This window comes from Ursus arctos, unplaced genomic scaffold (assembly GCF_023065955.2).
Source record: "Ursus arctos isolate Adak ecotype North America unplaced genomic scaffold, UrsArc2.0 scaffold_36, whole genome shotgun sequence".
Classification (NCBI taxonomy): Eukaryota; Metazoa; Chordata; class Mammalia; order Carnivora; family Ursidae; genus Ursus; species Ursus arctos.
In genome coordinates, this window is record NW_026623050.1 from 438,733 (window position 1) to 453,277 (window position 14,545).

General features: G+C 47.4%; 2 protein-coding genes across 2 annotated transcripts in view; one reads left to right on the forward strand and one right to left on the reverse strand.

Moving 5' to 3' along the window:
- AVEN (apoptosis and caspase activation inhibitor) overlaps positions 1 to 4,912 on the forward strand; it is a 165,048-nt gene extending 160,136 nt beyond the window's left edge. The window contains exons 5-6 of the mRNA XM_026480078.4: positions 542 to 902; positions 1,693 to 4,912. Of these exons, the coding sequence (XP_026335863.1) occupies positions 542 to 902; positions 1,693 to 1,808 (477 nt within the window). The 3' untranslated portion in view covers positions 1,809 to 4,912. The remainder of the gene's footprint in view (positions 1 to 541; positions 903 to 1,692) is intronic.
- The window catches only part of RYR3 (ryanodine receptor 3), a 586,345-nt gene continuing 574,088 nt past the window's right edge, over positions 2,289 to 14,545 (reverse strand). Inside the window, exons 95-104 of the mRNA XM_044392456.3 lie at positions 14,139 to 14,181; positions 13,538 to 13,665; positions 13,065 to 13,125; positions 12,612 to 12,758; positions 9,070 to 9,204; positions 7,839 to 7,995; positions 6,757 to 6,821; positions 6,265 to 6,365; positions 4,108 to 4,159; positions 2,289 to 3,236 (exon numbers count right to left, since the gene is read on the reverse strand). Of these exons, the coding sequence (XP_044248391.2) occupies positions 3,141 to 3,236; positions 4,108 to 4,159; positions 6,265 to 6,365; positions 6,757 to 6,821; positions 7,839 to 7,995; positions 9,070 to 9,204; positions 12,612 to 12,758; positions 13,065 to 13,125; positions 13,538 to 13,665; positions 14,139 to 14,181 (985 nt within the window). The 3' untranslated portion in view covers positions 2,289 to 3,140. The remainder of the gene's footprint in view (positions 3,237 to 4,107; positions 4,160 to 6,264; positions 6,366 to 6,756; positions 6,822 to 7,838; positions 7,996 to 9,069; positions 9,205 to 12,611; positions 12,759 to 13,064; positions 13,126 to 13,537; positions 13,666 to 14,138; positions 14,182 to 14,545) is intronic.

Sequence of the window (14,545 nt, forward strand, 5' to 3'; positions counted from 1 at the left end):
CTCGACCAAGACGTACTTCAAAAGGAGAATTAGCAGGGCGTGGAAAATACTGGAAATGGAGAGTGAGCAAGCACAGAATTGTTCTTGGCCTTCCAAGATGGGGTAGTATCAGGAAAGACAGGTTTGGACGTTACGGGTCCATGCCTCTGAGACCTTGAAGTGGAAATAGGAGTTGGATCTAGAAATCTATAGTTGTGAATGAAGGGCTAGAGCTGTAAGCGTAGGAGATACAAATGTAAGACAACAACTAATGAATGATGAACAGAGAGGGGGAGGCCCAACAGACCGACGACAGGCACTTCACAATGTAATTGTGGTTCGATTGCATTTTTTAAAAAAGTGAAACCCTGAGCAGTACTAATTGTTAGAGGATCCTAGCAATTGAAACAGTCAACTTGAGCAGATGCCTGACCCTTTGCAAACTTCCTGTCTGAATTGAATTTCCTATTCCACAAAGTTTGGCTTCCTCCGTTTTTGTTTCTGCGTAAGCAAATAGGGCAGGACTCAGATTTTTACCTCCATTATTATGCTTCTCTTCCAGACCACCCTTCCTTTAGAGCTTCCTCAGGTGAAACCAAAGAGAAATGATGAAGGCAAGGGACTGGGGATGCAGTTAAAAGGGCCCTTGGGGCCTGGAGGAAAGGGCTCCATCTCCGAGCTGAAATCCGCCGCTGCTGGCTGCCCCATGTACCTGGGTAAAGATGGCCCAAGCCCCGCTCCCTCGAAGGGTTCTCAGAAACCCACTGCCCCCCTGCAGTCGGCAGCAGACCACTTGGAGGAAGAGTTAGATCTGCTGCTTAGTTTAGATGCACCTGTAAGAGAGGGAGCGAACATCGTACCAGACCAGACCTCTCAGGACCGAGAATCTGAGAAAGATGGGGAGGTGGCCCAAGAAGGAAAAGGTATGGCTTCCATTTTATTCCCGATCCGTCTTCTCGATTTTGTGCAAACAGCCCCACCCGCGTCCCGTCCATACACCTCTCCATCAGTGTCTGACATCGATCTGGCGGTGTCGGCTGACATCTATTTCTGGGCTCACATCCCCGCTTCCCCCTGAGCTGACCTTTCTGACAACATGCCTCTCACTCGATACGCCAGGCTTGCAGAGCTGCGGCCTGCCCGACTGCGGTATTAAACCTGGGGCTTCAGATGCACCTGGCGCTAGAAAAAGGCATTCAGATCCTCGTGGCCCTCAACTGTGCAGCGGCAGACCTTTTAATCGACTATCTGAGCAGGCCCATTAACCCACTCTCCGGACTTCTGGCTCGCTATTTCGATCTTATTTTTGTACAAAAGAGCACTTGGTCCTTTGTGCGTGCTCGGGGAGACAGCGGCCCACCTGCTACGGGGAGGCCAAGGGGGCCGCTCCAGCCACACACTGCATTTGAGAACCTGTCAAAAGACTCCCCAGGCTTGCTGCAATAGTAAAAAGAAGACTGAGCTGTTGGTCTTCTTAGAAAACTAGTGAACTGTGACATTCCACTGCAGAATAGAAGAGCAAATCTCTACGCCCTTTATTAATTTGTGTAGATATTACTGTATCTTCCTAAGGAGTAGAAGCCGTGGCAGACCGTTTCCCCTTGTAAGCACGGTAATAGGGCTGAATTCCATCATGGAACAAACCCCACGGAAGCCTTAACCCTCAGTTTCGGGACTACTGTGAAGTCGTTAACACGGCTCTTATTTCCCCAGGTCCTGCCGAGCGGTGTGTGATGCAAGGACAGGGTGCGGAAGCTGAGCAACCGCGTTCGTCAAAACCGGTTACTGAGGAAGAGCTTGAAGACTGGCTGGACAGCATGATTTCCTAACGTAAAAGAAAAAGAAAAAAAGAAAAAAAAGTGCCTGAAGCAAATTCTGGTGGCCTTGGCGGTAAGGGCGGGCCCAAGGCTGTCCTTCCAGAACAGCTGGTGTCCGAGCATCCCCCAGCCAGTGTGCTCCGTCTCGCCTGCCGCAGTAGCCGCCTACCTCTCTGCTGGGCACCGGAAGCGCTACATCTAAGAGGCCGTCGCACTTGTCTCTGGCTTAGCGACCTCAGACTCCTGGAGGGCAGGGCACGTTACGGCTCGTTCCCGCCGCCTTCCTTCCCACGTCTGCAGCACAGCAGGTGCTGCTCGCACAACAGCAACAAGGCATGGATTTGGCCACAATAAACGCACGCTGGTCTCTGGAATGCCTCTCTTTCTTGGGTGGGGTGTTGGGCCATTTGTCTCGGGTCCCTTTTTCTAGTAATCACAGTACGGCTGTAGAATTATCCAGAAGAGGTATGTCACAAGAGGCCGACACCGGGGTTGGTATGTATTACTTTATTGCAGTGGGCACTTCCTTTGATGTAGGGAGATTCACCTAAACACAGCAGCTCCACTACTTACAAGGGGACCACAAAGCAGTACTCAATTTGGCATGAGACTGAAATCTGTCTGAATTTTCAGTACAGTACTTCTAATAACAGCAGTTGACAAGCTGTTACTGAAAAACATTGAATGACCTTCAAGTGCAGTTTCATAAAGACGGAAGAGCAACACAACTCGTTAATGGAACTGTCCGTCTGGAACATAAACATAAAAAATTTGCATAGCTATATCTAGAGAGACTTTAAGGCACTTAATCGATATTTCAGTGTCGACAAAGTGTTGGTTTTTTTGTTTTTTTCTATTTCTTTAACTGCTTAAAGCTTTTCAAGCCGATTCTGAATACATTCACTAGCAAGTACCATGGGAGAAATTTGCAGTTAAAGAAGTGTTTTTGTAGTTGACCACGAGTCACTCGTGGATACTGTCATGTGACATTCAAATGTGTGAAATTCAGGTATTGTGCATTGAAGACTTCATACTTCTAGTCCTTTCCTCAAGGACACCATTGCAACAACTTAGTTCCATTAGAACTGAAAAACTTGAAGGTATTCTCAACTACAGTTTTCCTTGATTCTTTGCCATCTTTTAACATTTTGATAGGCTGTCTCTCCCAGGGCTATGGCCATTAGGCACAAAAAGCCAAATCAGTTCCAAAATATCACGTATTTGTAACACTTTCTCGTAAGGGAGGCATTAAAATAAATAGGTCACATTTCAAATGTTTTGCAGAACTATAAAAAGGATTCATTTCACTGGAAGTTGACCAGAATTGTGGAGTTTGATTCTGATTTACCCAAGCTGATCTTCGTATTGTTTCCGAAAGCAGTCACCAGCTGGGAAGAAATCCCAACACCTTTCTTGGTACATCTTCCAGACATAAGATTCCTGAAATAATGGGAACGGAAGGTACTTCTTTTTAAACCGCAGTAAGCTAAACCCCAGGTAGTGTTTACTCTGTAGGTCTCCCTTGGAGAATGGCGGTGGGACCCAACTAATACCTTCTTCCTTGCTGTGTTCCTAGCCCAGGCAAGTTTAGGAACAAAAAGTCATTCTCCACCCCCCATCCTCCCCCGAACTCAAAACACTGAACACAGTGCAATGATTGCAAGTAAAAATGATCTAGCGACACTCTAATTGGTAGAAGGCAGAAGAACGCACAATGAAGGGGAGTGAGTGCCAGCTCGGGCAGATGCCCGGAGCACCGAGCTCTAGAACCAGGTACCTCTCAAGTGTCTGGGCTGTGAGGTTTGCCTACAAGTGTGATGATGTTGGAGTATTCTTCCTCTTGTTCTCATACTTAGTCACAGAATCCCTTTTGACACAAACTTTCACTCATACTACCCACACCTCCACATTCCCTGTGTCACCCACACATGAGGTGGTTATCTTTCTCAGGCTGTCTCTCTCACCATTTTACTCTCTTTGTTAGAGCCGCCCACTCAGCGCCTCCTTGTCTTTTTCTCTGTAACGTTCTTCCCACCTCCAGCTATTCTACTCTGAAGCAGTAACCATAAGGGTTTAGAAAATGTCAGTGTTAGTTGGGAAGGATAACTAGAGAGTCTTCAGGAATAGACTGGAGTTGCCTGAAGATATTGGCTTCTTAGGTCCCAAAGAGATGGCAGAATAATGCAGAGGAAAAATGTTCATTGAAGTCCTGTGTCTACTTCAGACATCCTGTGCTCTGTTGAGCCTCAAGACTTCTGAGAGGGAAACTCCTAATGCAGGGGTACGATTCTTAAGAAGTTTTATTTCTCACCTGTCCCGTGTGTTCTGTTTCATCTTTATTAATGAGATACATCAGGAAGAACCTGGAACAAGGGGGAAAAGGTATAATAAGTGAGAAAAAGACAATACTACTTTGGTTAGTCTTTTTATGAGGAGAAATCCTCTTTACCATTCCCAAACCTTGAGCTAAGGTCACTTGTGAGGAAGCATTTTGGCTACCTTTTTAAAAAATCCTCATCTGGCGCACCTAGGTGGCTCAGTCAGTTGAGTGGCTGACTCGGTTTGGGCTCAGGTCATGATCTCAGGGTCCTGGGATTGAGCCCCGTGTGGGCTCAACATTGCTTAACATTCTCTGTCCCCCACTCCCTCTGCCTCCCTCCCCTTGCAGGCTCTTTCTCTCTAAAATAAAAAACCCTAAACAATGAAATGGTAACCAAAAGTCTTAACATATTATTAATGGGTGAATGTAGATCTGAAATTGTGTGTGTCTCAAGGACCTGTCCTGGAAAGTATGTAACTTACTAAGTTGTTCTCTTCCAGAAAGAGTTTTGTATTATGGAAACCTGAGAAATACTAGTGTCGTTTCACTTGTTCTGACCATGATGGGTCTAGGGTTTGTCTGCTCAGCTGGTGTACCCAAGTATCCTTGGAAGCTGGGGCTGATCTTCCAGCTCACATTGCATGATCTCAGAGACAGCTTCCAAAGGAGCCAGTCTTGTGCCCTCAAAGATAGGGCTGTGAGACTGGGGGTGGGGAGAACCTGAGCCCCAGATTTCAAATTCTGTCGGGTCTCCTTAGGTCTATAGCTTCAGAGGCAATAAATATATTTGGTTCCTTTCTCCCTTTTCCTTCATCCGACTGAGAAGCAAGCATGGGCAATATCTTTATCACGTTTGAGACTTGGGCATGGAGGACGTCATTTCCTAGCACGTTTATTTGACAACGCACCATTTTTAGGGGGGAGTTTCGAATATGAACAGGATGGGTTGTCTCTCCTCCAGCACGCTGCTAGTGGGGCACAGGGCCAGAAGGGAGATGATTATAATCCATAGTGCCAGGGGAAGACGTAGAAGGGAACAGCATCACAACGCCCTTTCACATTTCTCTACTCATGACGAAGGGCCAGGTGGTCCCCTTCTCTAGAAGGACATCCCTCCTCACCTCCATTAAGATGAAAACTCTCAACGAGGATTAAAATATTCTGGCAAAAAGAGAAGTTTTTGCCACTTCTTCTTGATAATAATACCTTTCCCAAAGGCTAGGCCTGTTCCATCCTAAAGGTTAGTTTTTCCTAAATGTAGACCCAGAAGGGAAGAGGTGGCCCAGGGAGTAGCTTTTGTTCTTTTCTTGAAAATGGTCACTTCTAGAGAATATACATTACCTGACAATTCAGATTCTCTAAGTTGTAAGCTTTATACACAGGCCATGGCACATAGTAGGCTCTGAATAACTTGTTCCTGAGTGAAAGCTTGACCTCAGAACATTGAAATACTTACTAGCACCTTCTGGGTGCCAAGCACTTCTATCCCAAGTGCTAGGACAGATCAGTACGAAACACCCACATCCACAACTCGCCCACTGTCCTGGTGCTTGTGTGCCCAGGAGAGGACAGGCAGGGTAAGGCCTGCAAAGTGACCACAGAACCCAGCGACATGCATCGCACTGACCACCTCGATAGGAGCAAATGTGACATGGTGGGGAGGAAGGCCTGAGTGGGATGGGTTCAAAGGAGAATGGGAAGAGAAAAATTGAAGACAGTAAGCACAGACACTTTAAGTTTTACTGGAAGGGAAAGAAAGAAGCAGGGCAAGAGCTGGGAGTACAGTGGGGCTGCAAGCTTTGTTCTTTGTTTAGGATTTAAAAAAATAACACTTGCATGGGGGTAGGAAAATTCTGGTAGAGGAAAGAGAAATTGTTGGACGTGAAAAAGGGCTGGGGTCTAATCGCAGGTGTGGGGGCTGACCTTTATGAGGCCCAGGGAAAGGGCCTGTCAAAACACGGAAAGGCAGAGAATATGGACAAAGAGGCAAGCTCGTCAGAACTCCTTGAAGTTTCTTCCTAATTGCCTCTACTTTTCAGAGAAATAGGCAGAAATGGCATGCACCGAGGGGAACCGCATGACATAGCTGTTATCTTACTCTACCACTTCTTCCCCAGCCCGTCACCTCTGTTGACCAAGGATACTCACAAATAGTTGGCTAAGTTGTGCTCTTGTAAGGTATGTGTCTCAAAGCCATGAGGCGTTGTGTCAAAATAGTCATTGCCAATCCCACAGATGAAACATTTAGTCTAAGACGAATAAGAGAAACAGGACAGGCGTTAGTACACGTGACGTTACAGGCGGGAGGGAAAGAGGTGATGATCTCTGAACGGAGAGACCATGAAAAATATTTCTCTCTTTAATGCTTCTGGCTCTTAGTCCCCTCCCTCACGGTGTCATATCCTTAGCCCCTAGCTAGCGGGGCCCGGCGGAGGCAGGCTGGGGTGGGGGCTGCAGAGCAGGGAGGGTGAAGCCCAGAGCTGGCAGACAGGCACAGAGGACAGGCATGGCAAACAAACTGTGTCGGTCATTTCCCTAAGACTGGCCCTTTGTAAGAACAGACCCAATTATTTACAAAAACAAAACAAAACCCGTTTGCTGTAAGATACAAAAAGAGAGTCGGAGCTAGTCCAACGTTACCTCCATATCTTCTCGCACTTGTTCCTGCTGGTCTCTTAGCTCTCCAAAAGCATCGATAATGAGACCTGGTATTTTAAATACAAAGACAGATAAAGTGTTGAATCTGTTTGGGGGCTCAGGGCAGAGGCCACACTGTTTTCCCAGGCTAACCTAGTAACGCAAGATCAGAAAAAAATCATTGTGTTTTCAAATGCTGCATCCTGGCTCACGGTTTCTCCTTCCTCTTACTCCGCCTTTCTGCAGAACTGTGCTAGCTGCTCACTCCCCGACCCACGTGGCTCCCCCTAGTCCCTCCCTGCTCTATGGTGCTTGGCCATTCTGTTTTCGGTCTTCCTTTTGGCTCTTCCTCTCCTCCAGCTGCTTAGGCCTTGGTGTGGATCAGGATTCCTCTTCAGTTTCTTTGTTCCTCTTTCTGGAAAGTCTCCTCCACGCTCAGATGTTTGATTACCACCCCCAGCACTGATGGATCCCATTTGTGTTGTTTTCTTTTTGGACTGTTGTATTTATATTTTATGTGTACTTATTATATTTATTATTTCTCTCCCATTCCATTCCTGACTTCTCTTGAAAGACCTATTACAGTTACCTGCTTCTTAGCCCTCAACACCTGCATGTTTATAGGCCCCCCAACTTGGCATGACTCAAACTAAGTGTATCACTGTCTTTCTCCAAGTCCTGACAAGCTATTGACTAAAATATCAGTACTCCTCCCCACAAAAGAAGAAGAAACATAGTCCGTCTCTCATGGCTCCTCTCTCTGCTGCTTCACCACCACACTGTCTGGGAAGACAGGCTGTGGGTAAGACCAGCCCCAGGAGATCTTCAGGAAGCAGAGTGAGGAGCCGAGTTCAGAGCTGGGGGAGGGGCGGTCCTCCATTCAGATCCTTGTTTCTTGTCTCAGTGTCTGCGTGTATCTCTGGCTTTATGTCTAGCCTCGTGCGTGCATAGTAGGTGCTCAGTAAATCTTTGTTGAATTAACTGGTAAACGAATGTACAGGCCTCTGTGTATAATGTCATGGACACCGGAAGACAAAGAACCAGGTATAAGCCTTGCTCGTACCTGACGTGACTGGCAACCGTACCTTGAATGATGGCCAGCAAGATGACGATGACAAAGAAGAAGAAGGTGATGTCAAAGACAATGCGGTACATCTCATAAGGGTCGCCAGCAGGGTCTTCAATTTCGTCGCCGATGCCACCTCCAGCTCTCACTCCCACGTACATGTGGAACAGGTAACACTAGAGAAGAAAAACACTGGCAATTCAGGTCAAGGTCACAGAGTTTCGTTTCTAGCAAGATGGTTATTAGCTCTTTCCCACAACCAGGTCCCAGACAACGCAGAGGCGGGGGGGGGGGCGCTCCGTGGTGACATCAGTCCTCGCGCTGCTAGCTGCTGTCCTCTATGCCCTCTGGTCAGTGTAGGGTCTCGGAAGGTGGCAAGACTTGTTACATTTAGCCTTTAAAAGAAGATATTCTTTGCTCATTAAAAAAAAAAAGGGTCTGAACTATTTGACACGTACGGGAGAAGTCAGGTAAGGCGTGTGGAAACTAAAACAACTCTGGGCGCTGACGGACACGCGTTCGCCGGAGAGTGGCTCTCCTTCATTCACAGTGCCACCCCTGCAAAAGGCCGCCTCTGGCTCTGCAGCCTCTGTGCCCCCGGGGGGCGGGGATTCCTGCCACATCTGCGAGAAGACCGTTTCTCCTCTGGGGCTGCATGTGAGCCAGTGCAGGCATCTGGGCGCTGGCTCCCAGAGTGGGGCGCCCTCCGTCTGTCCTGCTTGGAGGGGTGAGCTGCGGACGGAAAGGCAGTGACCAGCGAAAGCCGGGGACAGCGTGCAGATGTGTGCTGGTCACACTGGGGCTCTCCCTCTGCCAGCTCACCTGGAGCTGTGCCCTTCTTGCCCACGAGCGGCTGGCTGGACAGGAACACCTCCCCCCCCCCAAACTGTTGCTCTGACATTTTTTCAGATGATAGTGGCTTTTCTGAAAGAACCCCATCAGGCCTGTTGAAATAACTTGAGAACCAGATTCAGGGGACTAGACCCTGGGAACTCAGAGACAAAGAACGAAAGTCTGACTTCCAAGAAATTTAGATGCAGGTGCATTCACATTCAGATAGAGGTAATCCCCATCTTCAACACAGCACAGATGGCTGAGACCACCCCCCTCCCCACAGTGTGCTCTTTCTACCTGGGCTTAGACCAGTGCACCTGCAACCCGTCTTCCCTCCGTCTGTCTGTCTGGGACACTTCTCCCTTTCGGAGGAGACCTGTATTCCACTCTAATCTCTGTTGGCAGTGGGCTCTCACCGTCATCATGTCGTCACACTTCATATCGGGCTCGTCGTCGTCTTCACTTTTGTTGTAGAACTTTCGGAAGAAGTTGAAAGCCACGACGGTGTAAAGGTAAACCACCACGGCCAGGAGCCCGACAGTCAGAGCCAGCTGGGGGGGGGAGGGAGACATGAGGAGCGGTGGGTCTTCTCCGGAGACTCCAAGGAACAAAGGAAGGCGAGGTGGAAAGGGGGCGGAGGAGGGGGTGGCAGTGAAGGCTGTCCTACTGCAAGTGGACAAAACGGGCTATGGGAGGAAGACAGTGATGGGGGTTGTGGACCAAATTGTCTCCCCCCAAATTTATCTGCTCCAGCATCTCAGAATGTGACTGAATTTGGAGATCAGGCCTTTAAAGAGGTAAACTGGACGGATGGACTTAGAATCGGCCCTGTTCTAGTCTAACTGGAGTTCTTACGAGAGGAGATTAGGTCACAAAGAGACTCCAGGAGCTGCAGGCACAGAAGAAAGAGCAAGTGAAAAAGCAAGAGGGTGGCCAGGTGTAAACGAAGGAGAGAGGCCTCCGAGGAAACCAGGTCTGCACTCACCTTGATCTGAGGCTCCCAGCCTCCAGAACTGAGAGGAAAAAAGTCTGTTGTTTAAGCCAGCAGCCTGGTATTCTGTGACGGCAGCCCTAGCAGATGCATACCCCGGCTACGGGACTGGGCCTCGGCACTGGAAGGAGGGTTTTAAGGACTGAACGGTGACAGCGCTAGGAGGAAGGGGCCCTTGCTTTTTTGCAGAGATAGCAGTGAGCGGAGGCTTCACGATATGGCTTCTACTCTAAGGCTGCTTCAAAAGGTTCTTTGGACTGGTAGGTGTCCCTACATTACATGTTTTCATAGATAACCACGAGTCGGTAGTAGTCACAGATTTGAAGCTGCCGTAAGATTTATGATGGTTTAGCGAAGTGACATTTTTCATAATCAAGAAATCTGCCTAGAACCTTTGCAGGGGTCATAGGCATGCTTATTTCCTGGCTGGAGGAAGTACTCGAAATGAGGGTGATGTGGGACTTGCTCATGTGGCCCCCACACGGGACGGGGGCGTTGAGCCGGAAGAGATGAAGATCGCAGTCATCATGAAGATAAGATCTTTGCTCTCGGGTTTCGAGTTGCTACACAAAAGGGGGTAGGCATGAGTACTGAGATAAATACCAGGAGAAAAATATTCGAAGGCTTCTTTGAATGATGAATAACGACTTACCAACCTCGGACAGCAGACCTCACAGAACGTACTTGGTTTTAGAAACAGAAAGAACCTGGACTTTGCACCAAGAAATGGGCTAGTTCTGCCACTTAGTGGCTGTGTGGTCTTGGGTAAGATACTTAGCCTCTCTGAGCTTCAGTTCTCTTATCTGTCAAATGAGCATAACATCTACCTTACAAGATAGTTGTGCACTTGTCACAGCACCCGGCCCATGGCCAGATGGGCACAGGTTTGGTTGTTTTAAATCTTGCCAGAGTTTATTTAGCAAGCCCATATAAGAAACTCATTGTTTAAGCTTTCCATTTAAGGTACAGTTCTGTGTAACGCCATTAAGCCAAATCAAGAAAAACTGAAGTTTCAGTATCTGAGTACAGGGGAAGGAAATCACCCTAAAAGAATGTATTGTAGAAGTGGTGTTCCACAGCTCACACTAGGGAAACCCTGCTTTACAGGGTCAAAGTTCCCAAGACACAGGTAAAATTACACAGCGGCCTTACTCCCAGGACCCGTACGGAAGCATCCACACTCAGGCAGACACCTGGTCACCGGTTCTGCTGTCACCTCCCCAAACCCGAGCAGCTCGTATGTGGCAGCAAATGTGTATTTCTAGCTTTTCTCCATGTTTATCACCAACCAAAACAAGAAACAAGCCACCCTAATCCCTGATGATCTTTCAGAAATGTGTTTGGGTAGAGCTGACAACGTTCCGTCAGTGGCAGGTGTGCAGCACGGTGACTCGGCAGGTCCCCGTGTTACCACGCTCAACACAAGCGGAGCTCCCGTCAGTCCCCGCGCGGCGCTACCGCAACCCCACTGTCTTCCCCGTGCTGAGCTTTTCATTACCGCGGCTTCTTCATCCCGTCACTGGAAGCCTGTGCCTCCCACTCCCTTCACCCATTCGGCCCAACCCGCCAGCCCCCTTCCCGCTGGCAACCATTGGTTCTCCGTATTTATAGATCTGATTCTAACACCTTTCATTTTAGAATTAAACATCAATTTTGACTTTATTTCTTTCTGATTGGAATCCCTATTTTTTAAGGTGTACAAGGTGATGATTTAGTATATGTATACATTGTAAAATGATGCCATAATCAAGGCAATTAACACATCTGTCACCTCACACAGTTACAATTACTCTGTGTGTGTGTGTGTGTGGTGGGGGCGGCTGCGAGAACACCTCAGATCTACTGTCTTAGCAAATTTCAAGTACACGGGACAGTATTTTTAACTACAAGATTGTACCATGCTTTACATTAGATCCCCAGAATTTATTCATCTTATAGCTGAAAGTTTGTACTCTCTGACCAACATGGCCCTTTCCCCCCCATCCCCTGGCAACCGTCATTCTACTCTTTGGTTCTAGGAGTCCAATTTCTCTAGATTCCACGTATAAGTGAGATCATACAGTATTTGTATTTCTCTGTCTAGCTTATCTCACTTAGCATTAGTGGTCTCAAGGTCCATCTATGTTGTGAATGCCAGGATTTCCATTGTATGTACATTCCACATTTTCTGTCTCCACTCCTCTACTGATGGACACTTGGGTTTTTTCATATCCTGACTATTAAGCATAATGCTTTAATGAACATGGGTATGCAGGTATCTCTTTGATACAGTGATCTCATGGGCTTTGGATATATACCCATAAGTGGGACTGCTGGATCATGTGGCAGTTCTAGATTTAATCTTTTGAGGAGCCTCCATACAGTTCTCCATATTGGCTGTACAAAGCCAGGCACATTTTAACTTCTTTCTTTTCTCCCTCTCCTACACAAAGGTTTAGAGACGGGAGGGAACTCCTGTCTCATTTACGAAGTTGCACTTAATGGGGAATGAAATGCTAAGGAGTTTGAATTTGTTGACAAAAGGAGCCATTAGAAGATTTTAATCAAGGGATTGACCCTGACAACACTGTAGAAAACAGACTGGATACTGATGATGCTGGACATAGCCAGGTCCATAGAGATACAGATACAGACACGTATGTGTGAATATATATGTCTAAGTGATTGCTTCTTAGTCAGAAGCATGTATCAGAAGTTCCCGGGGAGCTTCCTAATTGCATAGCCGACTCACCAACCCCCCAGGGAAGGTATCAGATTCATGGAGGAAAGGGTAAACCTCAAAAGTCTCCAGAGTGATTCTCACGTCCATCACCTCCTTCCCTTCCCTTTTTTCCCGGTTGATCTAAATGTTCACGGTTTCTACATCAAGGTCTTACGTCTCTTGAGTGACGGCCGCAGTTTTGCAACAACAATCTACTAGTTCACACGTCTGGCCAAGAAAGGTGCACTATACGCCATGACATATACCTGCTTGCCATTGTGAGTGACAGATGACAGAATAGTCCTCAGCGTCTTGAAGCCCATTGCAATGTCCAGCAGATGAGCGGCGAAGAAGAAGTTGTTGTAGTGGCCCAGGACGGACATGGTTGTATACCAGGCAAGGTAGAGAAAGGACTGTGGAGGAAGGACGGAGAGGTGAGTCAGCAACCTTCCAGGCATTCGTGCCTCCTGATGGGCCCATTAAACCATTTCTTCCCTGGATACTGAGGAGCTGAGGTGCTGTGACTGGCCTAAGAATTGCCAAGTGAAAGCCCAACCACCTTCCACGGCTACTGGTCCCCCTGCACCAGGAAGGCCCTCCGGCTTTGATAACCGAGCACTGAATCTTCTTGGCACCTGCCCTAGCTTGTGGCTCCTGGCCTCCAATGACATCCCTGATCCTGCGGGACAGAACCTTGTTTTCCCGGGTGCTGTACTCACGTTGTCGGTAAAAACTACTCCCAGTTTCCAGATATGGTACTTCATGTCGATGGAACTCAGCCTAAAGGGGAACAGAAAAATTTTAAAACTTATAAATGTCAGACTTTAGTTAAGTGTTTAATAAGGGGAAAAATTAAGTTTTTTCTCTCAGGTTAATAATCTAAACATAGCTCTGAGCTTTATCAAGTTGTATGTGTTTCCCATGAGACCGAGAATGGTTGAATCACACATCTCGAAATTTTAATTAGTCTTTCTCTTTCAACTCTAACAGGCATAAAAACTGATAGGTCTTTAAATTTTTGAAGCCAGTGTTCTCCCACTAGGTCAGAATCTAGAAGAAAACACCTAAGCCAGACCAGAGCCTGAGCTCACGCGGGTGTGCTGCAGCCCTTCCCTCTGGCACACTGAAGAGAACTGCAAAAACTAAGGCTCTACTTGGGCCAGACTTGGGATTTGAACCCTAAGCTCTGTACCATGACACCAGAGAGGCCGCTTCTGCTTTGCTCTCTTCGACCGGGCTGAAATCAAGGGCATTTTTGTCCAAACCCAGGAGCTCAGCAATGCGTTCTGCTCCATAGAGATCTCCGTACTTGTTGATCACCTGGAGAGAGAGGACGCAGGGTGAGCTCGGGCCACGCATCGCGGTGCCGTCTCCAGCCCCGAGGTCTTCAGAGCTCCACTAGGCTCTGGGCTCTTTCAAGGGGGTTGATGAAGACACGATTCAAAATGCTACAGGAAAACAGGAAAACAATAGCCCCGGGAGAAGACAGAAACTAAAGAGACCAAGTGGAAACCGCTTCTCAAGCCGATCTCTTTTTGGAGGGGAGAAGAAAACTAGTATGCAGAAAGTAGTGATGATGTTAAGCTATTTAGGGCAGATGAGTATAGGAATGGAGCCAAAACCTACATATGTTCATACAAAAACCCTTCTGTGACTTACTCTGTTCAAGATACCATCAGAAAAACAACAGCAAAATTTATTCATGTTTGTATATGTAGAACTTAAAAAAATTCTACATTTCTTTGGTGGTCATGGAAACCACTCCCCCACCCCCACCAACTGACAAGGCATACCTTTCTCTTGACAAACTTGTCCCAGTAGTTATTAGGAAAAGATCTGAAAAAGAAAAGGAAGAGGGGAGGCTCTTAACATCAAGGCAAACACGTCAAGATGCTGTGTGATCTGTGTCTGGATCCGGGATCTCCTTGGGTTTGTCCCACTCATTCAAGAATTCAGACTGATGGAAGCTCAGGGTCAGCACAGATCTAACTGATACATGGTTTTGCTTCTTTGTCTTGACTTCTGAAACACCTGGAGAGCCACTCTGCATATTCTGCCTCAAATTTCTAATAAAGAGCCCGGAATTGTGGTGGTAGACTAGACAGAAGCAAGTACATATTTCTTGATCCCAGTATAACTAGAAACGAAACCCCGTAGGAGAGCACATGCATTCAGGCTTCATTCACTGAGTATCTAACCT